General features: G+C 35.1%; 1 protein-coding gene across 1 annotated transcript in view; it reads right to left on the bottom strand.

Moving 5' to 3' along the window:
- Positions 1 to 762: 762 nt before the first annotated feature.
- The window catches only part of TMEM38B (transmembrane protein 38B), a 54,106-nt gene continuing 40,408 nt past the window's right edge, over positions 763 to 14,460 (bottom strand). Inside the window, exon 6 of the mRNA XM_046640601.1 lies at positions 763 to 6,119. Within this exon, the coding sequence (XP_046496557.1) occupies positions 5,904 to 6,119 (216 nt within the window). The 3' untranslated portion in view covers positions 763 to 5,903. The remainder of the gene's footprint in view (positions 6,120 to 14,460) is intronic.

Here is a 14,460-nt window from a genome sequence, read left to right as displayed (position 1 = left end):
AAGGGTGAAAGACTGGAGGAAGAAAGAAGGGACTTGAAGATTGTGTTCAAATGGATTTAATTAACACAAAATTTATCATAAGTCTGCAATCACAGGGAAGAATAATGTGAGCTTTTGAGGACTTCTGAGAATATGCAAGATCAGACATAGACTGAACGTGAATGTGATAACTGGTATAGTAGTGCAGTGATGGAAATGATAGAATTGTTTAAATGCATGAGTCAGGATGCCATCTACAGTGACTCAGCTCCTCCATAATACCATTACATCACGACAGCATCATAACCATAACAATGAAACATAACAACAGTACAATGAGGAGAATGGACTTCTGAACTTTCTGTCTTACTGGCTTGTGGGATTCAAGTATTATACATGGGAAATGACTGGGGCACATTCATTGTATTCCAAACTACGTACAACTCTGGTTTTATCCATAAATTAACTAGACTCTTCTCTGTGAATATTGTTTAAAAACACTTTCACATACATTATCTTATTTTCAAAACAGTCCTTTAAGGTAAGCAGTCGTGGCAAAGACTGTAACTCGTCCTCTAACATGAATTTCTCTCTCTTCCTCAATATAACCCCCAAAATGTCAGGCTGCTCAAAATAAAGACAACATGCTAATGTTTCATTACTTTTTATTATTCAACATTACAAAATCCATGCATATTTCTTTAGGTTTGGGTCTTACATAATTCTTCCCTGCTATATACTTAGGTTTTAAGTCACACCATTTTCCAAGCATAACTATTATCCTTTGAATTCTTCCTGTCGTCACAGGTTTTCTTAACACCTAAGGTCCTTTGCAAATTTAACTAAGATGCTATGTGCTTTCTCTCACAGCTCATTAAGATGTCAAATATAAATGCTGTTTATAAGGCACTGTAGCAGACTCATTTCATTTTGTATTATTCTCAAGGAAGGTTTCTGTCTATAGTCTATTTTTATTGAGAGCAGGCTGAATTTTTATGTCAAACATGCATGATTACTACAATTTTACAGGGGTAAAAATATATCTGAAGTTAAATTAGTCTGGCAGGAGTCCCTCCTGCCTCTCCCCCCACCAAACCATTGTTTGCTGATAATAATTCCACCATGTGAATTGCTTAATTTCTTCTTGATCCCAACTAAGTCTTAAATCTCTTTATTAAATGTAGAAGAAAGTAATAGTTCTCATTTTAGTTATGTGCGCCACAAAATTTTGTATTATCATGGATCATCTGACAGTCTGCCATGTAAATTAATCTAAGGTCTACGGATTTTCATACCAGATCATTGGGCCACATTCTGTCACCACAAATATGCACTTAGATTATATATTTCAATATGGACCACTACCTCCTCAACTAATCACATACCTACAACTGAGCTTAGGGGATTTTTTATTTCATTTTTTTTAACTTTTTATAAAGATTATGATAGTTTACAACCTTGTGAAATTTCAGTTGTACATTATTGTTAGTCTATTTCATTTTTAAATATTTTGTATTATCACATTCTTATTCACCAGCTCTTCTAAACATTAGTTATGATGCAGCAAGGTCAAACCTGCCCACAGAAAGTCCCTAGACATAGACAGAAAAGTCCTAAATTCCTGTAATGCATAACCTATAGCACAAGCACAGAAAAAGCGAGCGCATATGTAAAGTGTACAATGACTTTCAAGAAGCAGAACCAAAAATGAGGGCTGAGAGACTTGCTAAGTAACAGAATTATTACTTTACATAATAGCATAAAGTGTTTCTCTTTTAAGCATTTCTCAGAATAAAGGCTGGGTACTCCTTTGTTTGGGTGCCTGAGATGGGCAAACATTTCATGACGTGGAGGCAGGCAAAAGTTTCTTATGGCACAGAAAACAACTATAACATACAAGGAAATTAGACTTCAGAATTAAAAACTTCTGCTCATTAAGACATCATCAAAAAAATAAGTAGGTAAGCCACATATCAGAAATATGTGCAAAATACATATTTGACAAAGGATCAGTATCTGCAATATATGAACTCCTACAACTTAATAATAAAAAGACAAATCCAACAAAATATGGGCAAAAGATCTGAACAGACACTTCACAGAAGAAGATACACAAATGGCCAGTAAGTACACAAAACAGTGCTCTATGTCATTAATCATCAGGGAAATGTCAATAAAAACCACAAACCACCCACTGGAAATAGACAAATTCTAAGTGTTTGAACCTAATCCTCGGTAAGGATGTAGAGCAACTGGAACTGTCATAGATGGCTGTGGAGTATAAAATGGTACCACTACTTTGGAAAAAAGGTCCAGCAGTTTTTTATAAAACTAAATGTAATTCTGTTCCTAGGTATTTGCTCAAAAGAAATAAAAACTTATGTTCACCAAAAGACTTGTACAAAAATGTTCGTGGTAGCTTATTCAGAACATCCCAAACTAGAAACAGCCCTGATGTGCAACAGGATAAACAAAATCCGTCCTATTCATCTAGTAGAATGCTACTAAGCAACTAAAAAAGATGCAACACAAACACAAGATGAATTTCAAAATTTCAAAAACGTTATGCAGAGTTTGAAAGAAGTCCTATGCAAAAGAGAATATACTGCATGATTCTGTTTATATTCTATTTAGAGGAGGAGTGGGCGGATTAAGTGGAAAGAAACTTCCTCAGGTGCTGGTAATTCTGTACACCTTGGTAGTTTAGGCTACATAGTTTCATGCATTTGTCAAAAGTTTTTAAATGTACACTTAGAATTTGTTCATTTCACTGTATGCAGATTTTACCACAAAAGAGGAAACAACTGTAAAAAGAAAAATAAATTCTACTAAAGAAATGTCTGAAAAAAACAAGAGTGAAGTTTTACTTAGTAAGAAAAATAGATCCAATAATTTTTCGAAAAAAATATATAATCTAACCCAAGTGTAAGAAGAAACAGAATGACTCTTGCACTTACCCAGATGTCTCTGCCTGGCCTGCTCCTTCACATACTCAGGTCTCTGCTAAAACGCAATTTTAACAGAAAGGCCTTCTCTAACAATCCTGTTTTAACATACACACCCCCACCATTTTCTATCCATGTGTCCTGCTTAGTATTTATTCATAACCTCTACTATCACCACAAGAACATCTTTGTTTATTACTGTCTCCCCACGAGCGGAATGTAAACTCCAAGGGAGCAGTGGCAGGAGGGAGAGCATTCTTGAGCACATTATTCCATTTCCAACATATCACTCAATTGCAATCAACTTGTGCTTTGAGGTAGATTTTAATGGAATGGTGTCTGCTCTTAAAGGAACAGACAAAAAATACAATAGAGAGACAGTAAATGTCTCCCCTCTTCTCTCATCTCTCCACTCTTTGGTCTCTGCCCACAGGGAAGCTGGATTTCCACTGAAATCTATCTACTCCAAATATCTGCTCCCTCTCCAGCCTTACTCCCTCAGTAAGGAAAAGTGACTAATCTGAAAAATCAGAGTTTGATATTAATTTGGCCACATTTTACTAGAGGATGAGATCACTGAGTTAAGCCAGACCATGTTTTTGCCAGCTTCTTGTCTCCTTTTATAAGGAGATCTATCAGGTGTTGACTTTCTCAGTGCCACCTCTGACTGTTCGTGTGAAGCAGGCCCACAGGCCTCATTCAAGCTACCTGTTGGGCAAGGAGTCTAACAACCCGCTTCGCAAATCCAGTCGCGTCTCCGTAGGAAGCATGCGTAGATTCAGTGGGGGTTCAAGCCTAAGCCATATTCTCCAATACAGCTTTTTCCTAAGAATCTTGAATTGAACGTTACAAGATGCTTGCCTAGATTAATAAAGTTTGTACCAATGTCCCATTTGAACAGTAATCATTGAATATCTATCAGTCAAAATGTCTTGATTATATATCACTCAAAATGCCAAAATAGAAAAGAAGAAACATTAAAATAATGTAATACTCCATTGGTGCTAGATAACTTATTTTAATAAATTTGTCTTTAATACAAGTGTAAAACAAGATTCCTACCATTTCAACTATAGTTAAACCCAAACTTCAAAACTGTCAACAATTAGTAACATTAATTTTGAAAAGTTTTTAACTACAAGAGTATCAAATATAATACAGAACTCTTAAATATTTAATGCATTTTGTCACAATATTAAAAATAAACTTCTTAGCATCTCAAGGCTACAAAGCTCCTCCCCCTAAAAATCTTTTGTTTTAACTAGTAACTGCTGGTGTATTTGTTAAAAATTTTTAAAAACAAAAACTTCTAACTTCAATGTGATTTGAGTACTTCTAGGACATCCCAAAACGCCTGGAACATAACTAACTCTTTGTAGGTAGCAGGTTTATGGTCTTGGTAGAAGAAATCATATTAGTCAGAGTTCTAAAGTTATAACTGGCCTTTTAAACTATAAAATAAAGCAAGAAAATTTAACACTATTTGGTACTTCTTTTCTTTTTGTCAATAAGGAATCAGATTTAATGTCATCATTCTTCATTCAAATGAACTACCATATGAGATTTTAGTTTCTGTTTCTTCTTGGTTAGCTGGTTACTATCAAATGTCAAAGGACAACTCTCATTAGGGCTGAGCATTTTCATAAGGGTAATTAGTTTCAATTTAAAATAAAAATAATACATGTACATGTAGATTAAAATATAAACATATGCAAACAAGCAAGAGACATTCAACTAGAGAATGAAGGAATTCCGCTAGAAAAGAGACATAAAGGGGAAATTTTTAAAGTGAAATAATACTTTTGTTGAATCATTAAGATGATACCATCATCAACGTATCCAGACCAACTAGGATCAGAAAGAAGATGTGAAATGCTGAGAAGAATAATTTCTCCTACAGTTAAAATGAATGTGTTTTAAGAAGAGACAAAAAAATAAACTCCTAAAATGAAACTTACAAAGCAAAACATGGGCTTAAGGATTTATTAAAAATTACACCCGATATTCTTTTGAGAAAAGAAACAATATAAACAAGGACATGAAATAAACTTCAGATTAAGACTCATACAAATATTCTCTTCTCACTGAAAAATACTACTAACAAAATTTAAAATAAAATTTCATATATTTTCCATTTAATGTGGGTAATAAATACAATGTTTAGGTGCCAGCCCAGTTGTGTGGCGGTTAGGTTTGTGCTCTCCACTCTGGGGCCTGGACTTCAGGGTCTGGATCCCAGGTGTGGACCTACACACTGATCATCAAGCCTGGCTGAGATGGCATCCCACATACAAAATAGAGGAAGACTGGCACAGATGTTAGCTCAGCAACAATCTCCTCAAGCAAAAAGAGGAAGATTGGCAACTTTAATTCAGGGCCAATCTTCCTCACAAAAATTAAAAAATAAAAAAACGAAAATAAATTAAAAAACACAATGTTTATATCTGAGATATAAACTAGTAATTTATTTTCATTCATAATATAAACTGATTTAGGTAAAGTTTACTCTTCCCACTGCTCAAAATTAAACAGGAATTGTTTTCCATGTCTAGGAACTATAATGTTAATGTGAAGTAAAAGTTTAATTTTCCTGAACTAAAGCTCAAAGAGATTCAAATAAAAAATATATACAAAAATACCTAAATAAAACAAAAAGGCTTTAATATTTTTCAATGATAGTAAGTTTACTTTTTCTAACATTAAAAACATCTAGCCTTCTTTTATCAATCTAAAACTATTAGTCACAATAGAATCTTTTATATATAACTTAGAAAAACAATTTCACATGATACTCTCTTAACACTCAAGAATTACAATCCGAAAAAGGATAGTCTCCCTGAAACAGAAAGAAGTTTTCTTTTTGTCACCTCCATTCCTTATATATAATCTTTATTTCATATCATTTACATAGAAATATTTACCACAACCTGAGAGGAAATAAGAAAAATTTTTTTGCCTTCTAGAGTTCATCAAGTAAATTTACTCAGTCTTCTTAGCATGTTTCTTTTTCATTTTATCTGAAGCATCAGCTGTAGGCTTTGAGGTGGATGAACCAGTGCCATTAAAAGATGACTTCGTTTCACTTTTCTTTCCAGATGGTGAGAACTGCTGCTGCCAGCCAAACAGCATCCGGCTCAGCATGTCCTCAAAAGGGGCGAAAGACACAGTAGGGGTCTCTGTGAGCATCATGGTTATCTGTAAAAAAAGTTCAATTTGGAATTTAAATACAAATATTTTCTGTTTCTCAAAACTGAGAGGAGAAAGTAAATCAAAAAACAAAGATTCGAAATGCATTCTTTTTTTTCCCCACTCTTTTTTTAAATTAAAAAAAAATTTATTGAGGTATAATTGACAGATAACATTATATTAGCTTCAGGCGTACAACATAATGATTCGAGACTTGTATATATTGCAAAATGATCACAATAGGTCATGACACACAGTTACAAATTTTTTATTCTTGTGATAGGAACTTTTAACAACTATTCTCTTAACAACTTTCAAAGATGAAATACACTAGTATTAACTATAGTCACTGTGCTGTACATTACATCCCCATGACTTTATTTTAGAACTGCAAGTTAGTACCTTTTGACTTTTTTCATCTATTTCACCCATTCCCCATCCAACCCCTCACCCCCATCTCTGGCAACCACCAATCTGTTCTCTGTATCTGTGAGCTTAGTTTTCTGTTAGTTTGTTTTGGATTCCACATATAAGAGAAATCATATGATATTTGCCCTTCTACATCTGACTTATTTCGCTTAGCATAATGCCTCGAGGTCCATCCATGTTGTCACAAATAGCAAGATTTCATTCTTTTCATGGCTAAATAATATTCCACTGTATATACATAGATAGACAGACAGATAGATAGATAAATAGACAGACCACATTTTCTTTATCTGTTCATCCATCAATGGACACTTAGGTTGTTTCCACATCTTAGCTACTGTAAATGATGCTGCAATGAACATAGAGGTGTATATACCTTTTCGAGTTAGTGTTTCCATTTTCTTCAGATAAATACCCAGAGTAGAACTGCTAGGTCATATGGTAGTTCTATTTTTAATTTTTTGAGGACCCTCCATACTGTTTTCCATAGTGGCTTCACCAATTTACAATCCCACCAACAGTGCACAAGGGTTCCCTTTTTCCCACATCCTTGCCAAAACTTATTTCTTGTCTTTTTGCTAATAGCCATTCTGATAGGTGTAAGGTGATATCTCCTTGTGGTTTTGATTTACATTTCTCTGATGATTAGTGATGCTGAGCATCTTTTCATGTATGTGTTGGCCATCTGTACATCTTCTTTGGGAAAATGTCTATTCAGATCTTCTGCCCATTTTTTAATTGGATTGTTTGTTTTTTTTGCCATTGAGTCATATGAGGTGTTTATATATTTTGACTATTGAACCCTTATCAGATATATGATTTGCAAATATTTTCTCACATCAGTAAGTTGCCTTTTCCTTTGCTCTTCAGAGCTTTTTGGTTTGATACAGTCCACGTGTTTATTTTTGCTTTTGTTCCCTGTGCTTTTGGTGTCAGATATAAAAAATCACTGCCAAGACTGATGGCAAGGAGCTTACTGCCAATGTTTTCTTCCGGGAGTTTTATGGGTTCAGATCTTACATTCAAGTCTTTAATCTGCTTTGAGTTAATTTTTGTGTACAGTATCAGATAGTGGTCCAGTTTCATTCTTTTGCATGTGGCTGTCCAGTTTTCCCAACACCATTTATTGAAGAGACTATCGCTTCCCCATCGTATATTCTTGGCTCCTGTGTAGTAAATTAATTGACCATATATACATGGGTTTCTGGGCTAAAATGCATTCTTAATGTGATCTTCAGAAGAAGTAAACTAAGCTAGGATCTGGGAAATCTCTTTTCTCTACAAGCTTATACTTAATGGAAAAGAACATCACTCATTAACAATAACTATGGTACAAGGTACCATACTTTTAGGTGCCAAATGAGCAGTATAACCACAAAAACACATTATTCAAAGTGAAATATCATCTATAGTCTACACCAAACAATAACAGCTATCATTACTATGCACTTAACATACACCAGAACTGTGATAAGTGTTCTGCATTACCTTATTCTTCTTAAATTTCATCCAACTACTCTATTATCACTCTCATCATAGAGATGTGGAACTAAGGCTCTGACAGGTTGAGTAACTTGACCAAAGGCACAGAGCTGATAAGTGGTAAAACAGTTTAGAACACTCAGATTTTGGGTTCAATCACTAAATACACAGCATTCTATCATTATCTAGTCACAGACTTTCAGAATTACAGAATACTGCCCGTAGGAGAGACTGTAGAAAATCTCTATCATCCAATTTTTTCCATATATATATATATATTTGTATAAAAGGAACTGAGACATTGATAGGTGGAATGGAGAATGCTACCAAATCTTTATCTGGCAAAATGCAGTGTTCAGAGATGTTTAGATTTGCTCAAGAAATCAGACTGGTGCCAAAATGGATCTGGGCTGAGGAGAGAACTTTAAGGACTGGAATGGTTCCAAAAGCCCATGATTTTCAAAGCGTCAATTCCTCCAGCAGATCTCAGATAATAAATCAAACTAGAAATTTGGGGAATCAAATTTCCACAAGTGGCCCCTACCTAATCCACTTGTTTGAGGGAAAGGGAGTCAAGAGTCAATCTTATTAACTGTAATATAGTCTAGGTAGTGGGGAGCTGGAGACAAAGTAAGTGTCCGTCACAAGAAGAACGGACAAATGAAATGCATACTGTGCAACGGTTAAAAGTAATAAATAGAAAAGTAACACAGAAAAATCCTTAAAACACACTGTTAGGTGAAAATGAGACAAAGAACAAGAGCTATAGTGTACTATCATTTATATAAATTAAAAATGTGATGCACACAATACACTGTGAATGTACTAAATGCCATTGAATTGTATACTTTGAATAGTTGATTTTCTTACGTGAATTTGACCTCAAAAAAAAAATAAACAACAGGCCAGCCCAGTGGTGTAGTGGTTAAGCTCATGCGCTCCGCTTCAGCAGTCCAGGGTTCTCTGGTTTGGATCCCAGGCGCAGATCCACATACTGCTCATCAAGCCATGCTGTGGAGGCATCCCACGTACAATATAGAGAAAGACGGCCACAGACGTTAGCTCTGTGTCAATCTTCCTCAAGCAACAAGAGGAAGATTGGCAACGGATGGTAACTCAGGGCCAATCTTCCTCACCAAAAAAATAAATAAACTTTTTTTTAAATGCACACACATGGGCTTCAGGCCAGCCACGACTAAATACCTTATATCAGACTCAGTCTCTCACCAAAATCAATATAAAAGATAGAAATACATAAAACAACTGTTAAAAAGCACTGGAGAACAATCAATATAGGCAGAACTTGATGGCAGAACCTTATGATTCCTAAGAGAAAGGAAACTGAGCATGGTGAGCTCCACATTCGCCCTGGCAGTTTCTTTTAATGATAGATGTCAATCTGCAGCATAGGGGAACAGCAAGTCACCAAATGGGCTAAGGAGACAGAGGCTGCATTCTGAGGTCAAAGCATCTAGGACTTGAGGGCAAGACAGCTCAAAGAGGAGGCAACCACATGGAAGTGAGCCCAAAAATCCATGAGCAATCTGCCCTGGAGGAATTTACCAACCCTAAACTGTGCAAATATAGAAAGAGATTTCCAAAACCTAGCAGAGAGCAACAGCTGGGAAGCCAGGAGCTGAGCAGACACTTGAGCAGCCAGCTGCTTGGTGCCAGGAGGACAGGTTGGCGTTCAAGGCCAGCCAAGGTAGAACTGCCTAGGCATATACTTCAGGCTTAAGTTGAGACCCAAAGACGGTCACACTGTAGAAGGGCAGACCTGAAACAGAACATCACTAATGAAACCTAAAACCAACCATCAACGTGATTAAAATAATCTGCTTGTGCTTCACCTGGCTGCCAGAAGAATGCTGAACGCAGTCCCTGCCCTCAAGGACTTCACAGACTAGTCAGAGACAGGCAAGTAAATAAGTAATTACAGAACAGCAGAGTACACGCAGTAACAGAGGTCTGCCCAGCAACCCTGAAGTAAGGAATATAGATTTGGAAGTCATTGCCACGTAAGTACAAGGTAAAGGTATGAATATGAATGTGGTCACCTGGAGAGAGAAGACAGAGTGAGAAGAGTCTAAACATAACGTTAACCTCCAAGTTTAGGCCATTACTGGGTAGGATCTAAGAAGAACTTCCTTATATTAAATTATTCTTTAGAATAAATAGTTACAATGAAATGTACCAGCATAATTATCTTGGTCATAGCTTGACTTCAGGGACTGCCAATAAAAGATAAAAGAATTCTGGGGCCAGCCCTGTAGCAAAGTGATTAAGTTCGGCATACTCCAGTTTAGTGGCCCAGGTTCGCAGGTTCAGATCCCGGGTGCAGACCTACACCACTCATCAGGCATGTTGTGGCTGCATCCACATATAAAGTGCAGGAAGACTCATACAGATGTTAGCTGAGGGCTAATCTTCCTCAAACAAAAAAGGAGGAAGATTGGCAACAGATGTTAGCTCAGGGCTAACCTTCCTCAGGGGAAAAACAAATATGACTCAGCTATCCACTACTGGCTTAACAACTTAAAATCAACAATTCAAAGTGACCTATGTACCCCTATGTTCATTGTAGCACTATTCGCAATAGCCAAGACATGGAAGCAATCCAAGTGTCCATGAACCAACGATTGGATAAAGAAGATGTGGTATATATATACAATGGAATACTACTCAGTCAGAAAAAAGGACAAATTCATCCCATTTGCAACAACATGGATGGACCCGGAAGGAATTATGTTAAGCAAAATAAACCAGACTGAGAAATACAAACACCAGATGATTTCATTCATATGTGGATGATAAACGTGCGGACAAAGAGAACAGTTGAGTGGTTAGCAGGGGAAGGTGGGTAGGGGGTAAGCACAGGGATGAAGGGGAGCACTTACATGGGGATGGACAAGAAATAACGTACAACTGAAACTTCACAATGAAGTAAACCATTATGAACTCAATAAAAAAAATTAAAATTAAAAAAAAGATAAAAGAATTCAGATAAAAACACTGGTCCACTGTCAGGAAAACAGCAATGTGTTTTTACAAAATCCAAAAGAGAAGAGTGTCAGGATCTAAAGTATCTCCTGAGAACATGAACTATGGCATTTTTCAAAGTTGAGTGTTTTAATAGACTCTCCTCTCTGAGTAGACTCATCACTCAGCTGAGGACTATTGCTGGCATCAGAAATTATTGCTGGGACAGACTTACGAGGTTCAAGGACAGACTTCTCTGAATTCAGCCTCTTATCAGGCCCTGATTCAGCAAGGTGACACAAATATAATGGTGACAAATAGAATGAACCCTTATTCTTTTACAAATAAAATATAAAACTGTCTCTATATTTAGCAAACTATTAAAAGAAAAAGCATATTACCTAAATTAAATAGCATTTGACTTAATGGTCTCTTGCTTAAAAAGGGAAGGAAACAAAAGAAAGCAGAAGTCTCAAGGATAATCTCATATTTAAAACATATCCTAAAATATAAATTTATTCAGCTAAAGAAATTGCTTAAAGCTCTGCCACATTCTTTACATAATATCTCATGTTATACTACTTCAAAAATACCCAGAAAAATGTGACTTACAAAATAAGTTCTTTAAGGGCAAAAATAGTACCTAAGTAGTTTAATATCCTCTATATTGCCTAGCACTGACTAAACATAACTTCTACCTCACATGAATAATTCAAACACTATTACAATATATGTATATAAGCAAAATTTACATAATTAATCTCTCTCTACCCAGAACATGCTTCTTCCTGAATCTACCTGCCCAAATCCAGACAATCCTTTGCAGTGCAACTCAAGTATCTACTCCATTAACCTTCCTTGATGCCCTCCAATGAAAGTCACTTTGCCCTGTAATGAACTCCTGATGGCATGTGGCATATCCAACCAGGTTTTCTAGTCATCTATGCTTTCTTCATTGGTGATATCACCCACTCAGACATCCATAATCATTAACCTGAATGACTGTCAAATAAATTATAATCTTAAGATTTCCATTTTTATAAATGTCCTTTCCAATAAGGTGGAAAAACGAATTATTCATTTCTGGTAGTAGAACTTTAGATAAATAAATACGGGAGAATTAAATACAGAGAGACCTGTGAAAGAGCATTTTGGTCATTTATCAGTCAGTCAACAAATATATATTAAAAATCTACTACATATACCAGACAGAGTGCTAGGGATGGAGTGATGCATAAAACAAACCTAGTCCTTATTCTCATCAAGTTTAAAAGTATAGTGTATATGTATCATATTTCTTTTTAGACAATAACATCTTGAGGACACAGTTTGGGTCTTATTCAAAGTTATTACGCCCATTTGTATCCCCCAAAGAGCCTAATAACATTGCCCTTCATTCATGTATTCAACAATCTACTATCTGAATACACCTCTCAACAGCATTCAGCACACTGACCAGTCCATCCTTCTTAAAACCATCTCCTGGTTTTCATCAGCCACTTTCTTTCCAGATTCCCATTCTGAATCTTCCTTGTCTAAATATTAGAGAATCTCATGGCTCTGTCCTCACTCCTGTCTCACTCTATGCTTTTCTCCCTATGTAAATAACTGCCTAATTTATAAATGTAATACAATCTCAATAAAAATAAGTTTTTTTATGGAATTAGACAAATTGCTATTAAAGTTCATATCAAAGTGCAAAAGCAGTTGGGAAAGAAACTGAAAAGAAAAATGAACATGCAAGAATGTCCAGAAAACACTGAAAACAAAAAATTGCAAGTGCCTGATTCTTCACAGTCTCATAAATAGAATATGTAACAAGACTTTTAATTTTTGCCAGCCTGATAAGAAATAGTATCTGAGTGTAATCTTAAATACTATTTCTCAAATTATGAGTGAGTTTCACAATTCCTCATATGTTTGAGAGACATCTTCATATCTTTTCTGTGTGAATTGTCTGTTGATAACTTCCTTTTAATTTTTCTTTCAGGTTTTTGGTCCTTTATCCCTTAACTTTTAAGAGGTTGTTGTATATTAGGAATACAAGCTCTTTGTGATACATGTTGCAAGTATTTTATCACAGTTTGACGTGTATTTTTAGTCCATGACGTTTTTTGTCAAGCAACTTTAAAAACAATGTTATGGAGTCAAACTTAACCTTTTATTTATAGAAAAAGAATGAAGTAAGCCTAAAGTAAGTACAAGGAAGGAAATAATATAGACCTGAAATTAGTGAAATATAAAACAGAAAACAATGAAACCAAAGGCTGGGTCTTTCAAACATATCAATGAAACTGATAAACATCTAGCTAGACAGATTTAAAGAGAAAGAGAAGACAGAAATGACCAACACCAGGAATGAAAGTGGAGACATTACTACAAATTCTACAGATATTAAAAGGGTAACAGAGAATACTATAAACAATTTCATACCAAAAAAATCGAAAACTTAAATGAAATGGCAGATTTCTTGAAAAATGCAACTTACCAAAATGAACACAAATAAAACAGAAAATCTGAACACTCCTATAACAAATATTTAACCAAGAAATAATATCAAACCTACATAAACTCTTTCAGAGTAGAGAATCAAACACTTCTCAACTTATTTAATGAGCTCAGTGTTAACGCTGACACAAAAACCAGAGAAAGAAATTACAAAGAAAACCATAAAACAATATCCTTCATAAACACATCAGGGAAAAAAAAATCTTTGAAAAATACTAGCAAATTGAATCTAGCAATATATAAAAAGGATACACCATGCTTTAGTGAGGTTTATCACAGAAATGAAAGACTGATATAACACTTAAAAAAATCATGCAATCCACTATATTAACAGAATATAGTGCATTGCAGTCATATTCAATCAATGCAGAACAAAGCATTTAACAAAATTCCACACCAATGCACTACAAAAATTCTCAGCAAACTAGGAACAGAAGGGAATTTCTTCAACCTGATAAAGGGCATCTGTAAGCCACTTATAGTTAACATCATACTTAATGTAAAAGGCTAAATCTTTTCCCACTAAGGTGAGGAAGAAAACAAAAATGTCCACTCTCACCATTTCTATTCACCATTGTACTGGAGGTTCTAGGCAGGAAAACAGGCAAGAAAAAGAAAAAAACAGCATCCAGATTAAAAAGGAAAAAGTGAAAGTATCTTTATTATTTATTATAGACAACAAGATCGTGCATGTAGACAATGCTTAAAATCTACACAACAGATACCAGAACCAACAGGTAAATTTAGCAAGGCCATAGGACAGGAGAATAATATACAAGAATCAACTGTAAATCTACATACAAGCAATACAAAACTCAAAATTGAAAATTTTAAAATTACTACATAAAGGCATCCAAAAATGTGAACTACTTCAGTATAAATTTAAATTTAACAAATTCTATGTACAACAATGAAAACTACAAAACATTACTATGAGAAATCTTAAAAAACC

The sequence above is a fragment of the Equus quagga genome, chromosome 1 (assembly GCF_021613505.1).
Source record: "Equus quagga isolate Etosha38 chromosome 1, UCLA_HA_Equagga_1.0, whole genome shotgun sequence".
Taxonomy (NCBI): Eukaryota; Metazoa; Chordata; class Mammalia; order Perissodactyla; family Equidae; genus Equus; species Equus quagga.
This window is presented reverse-complemented; position numbering and strand designations above follow the sequence as displayed.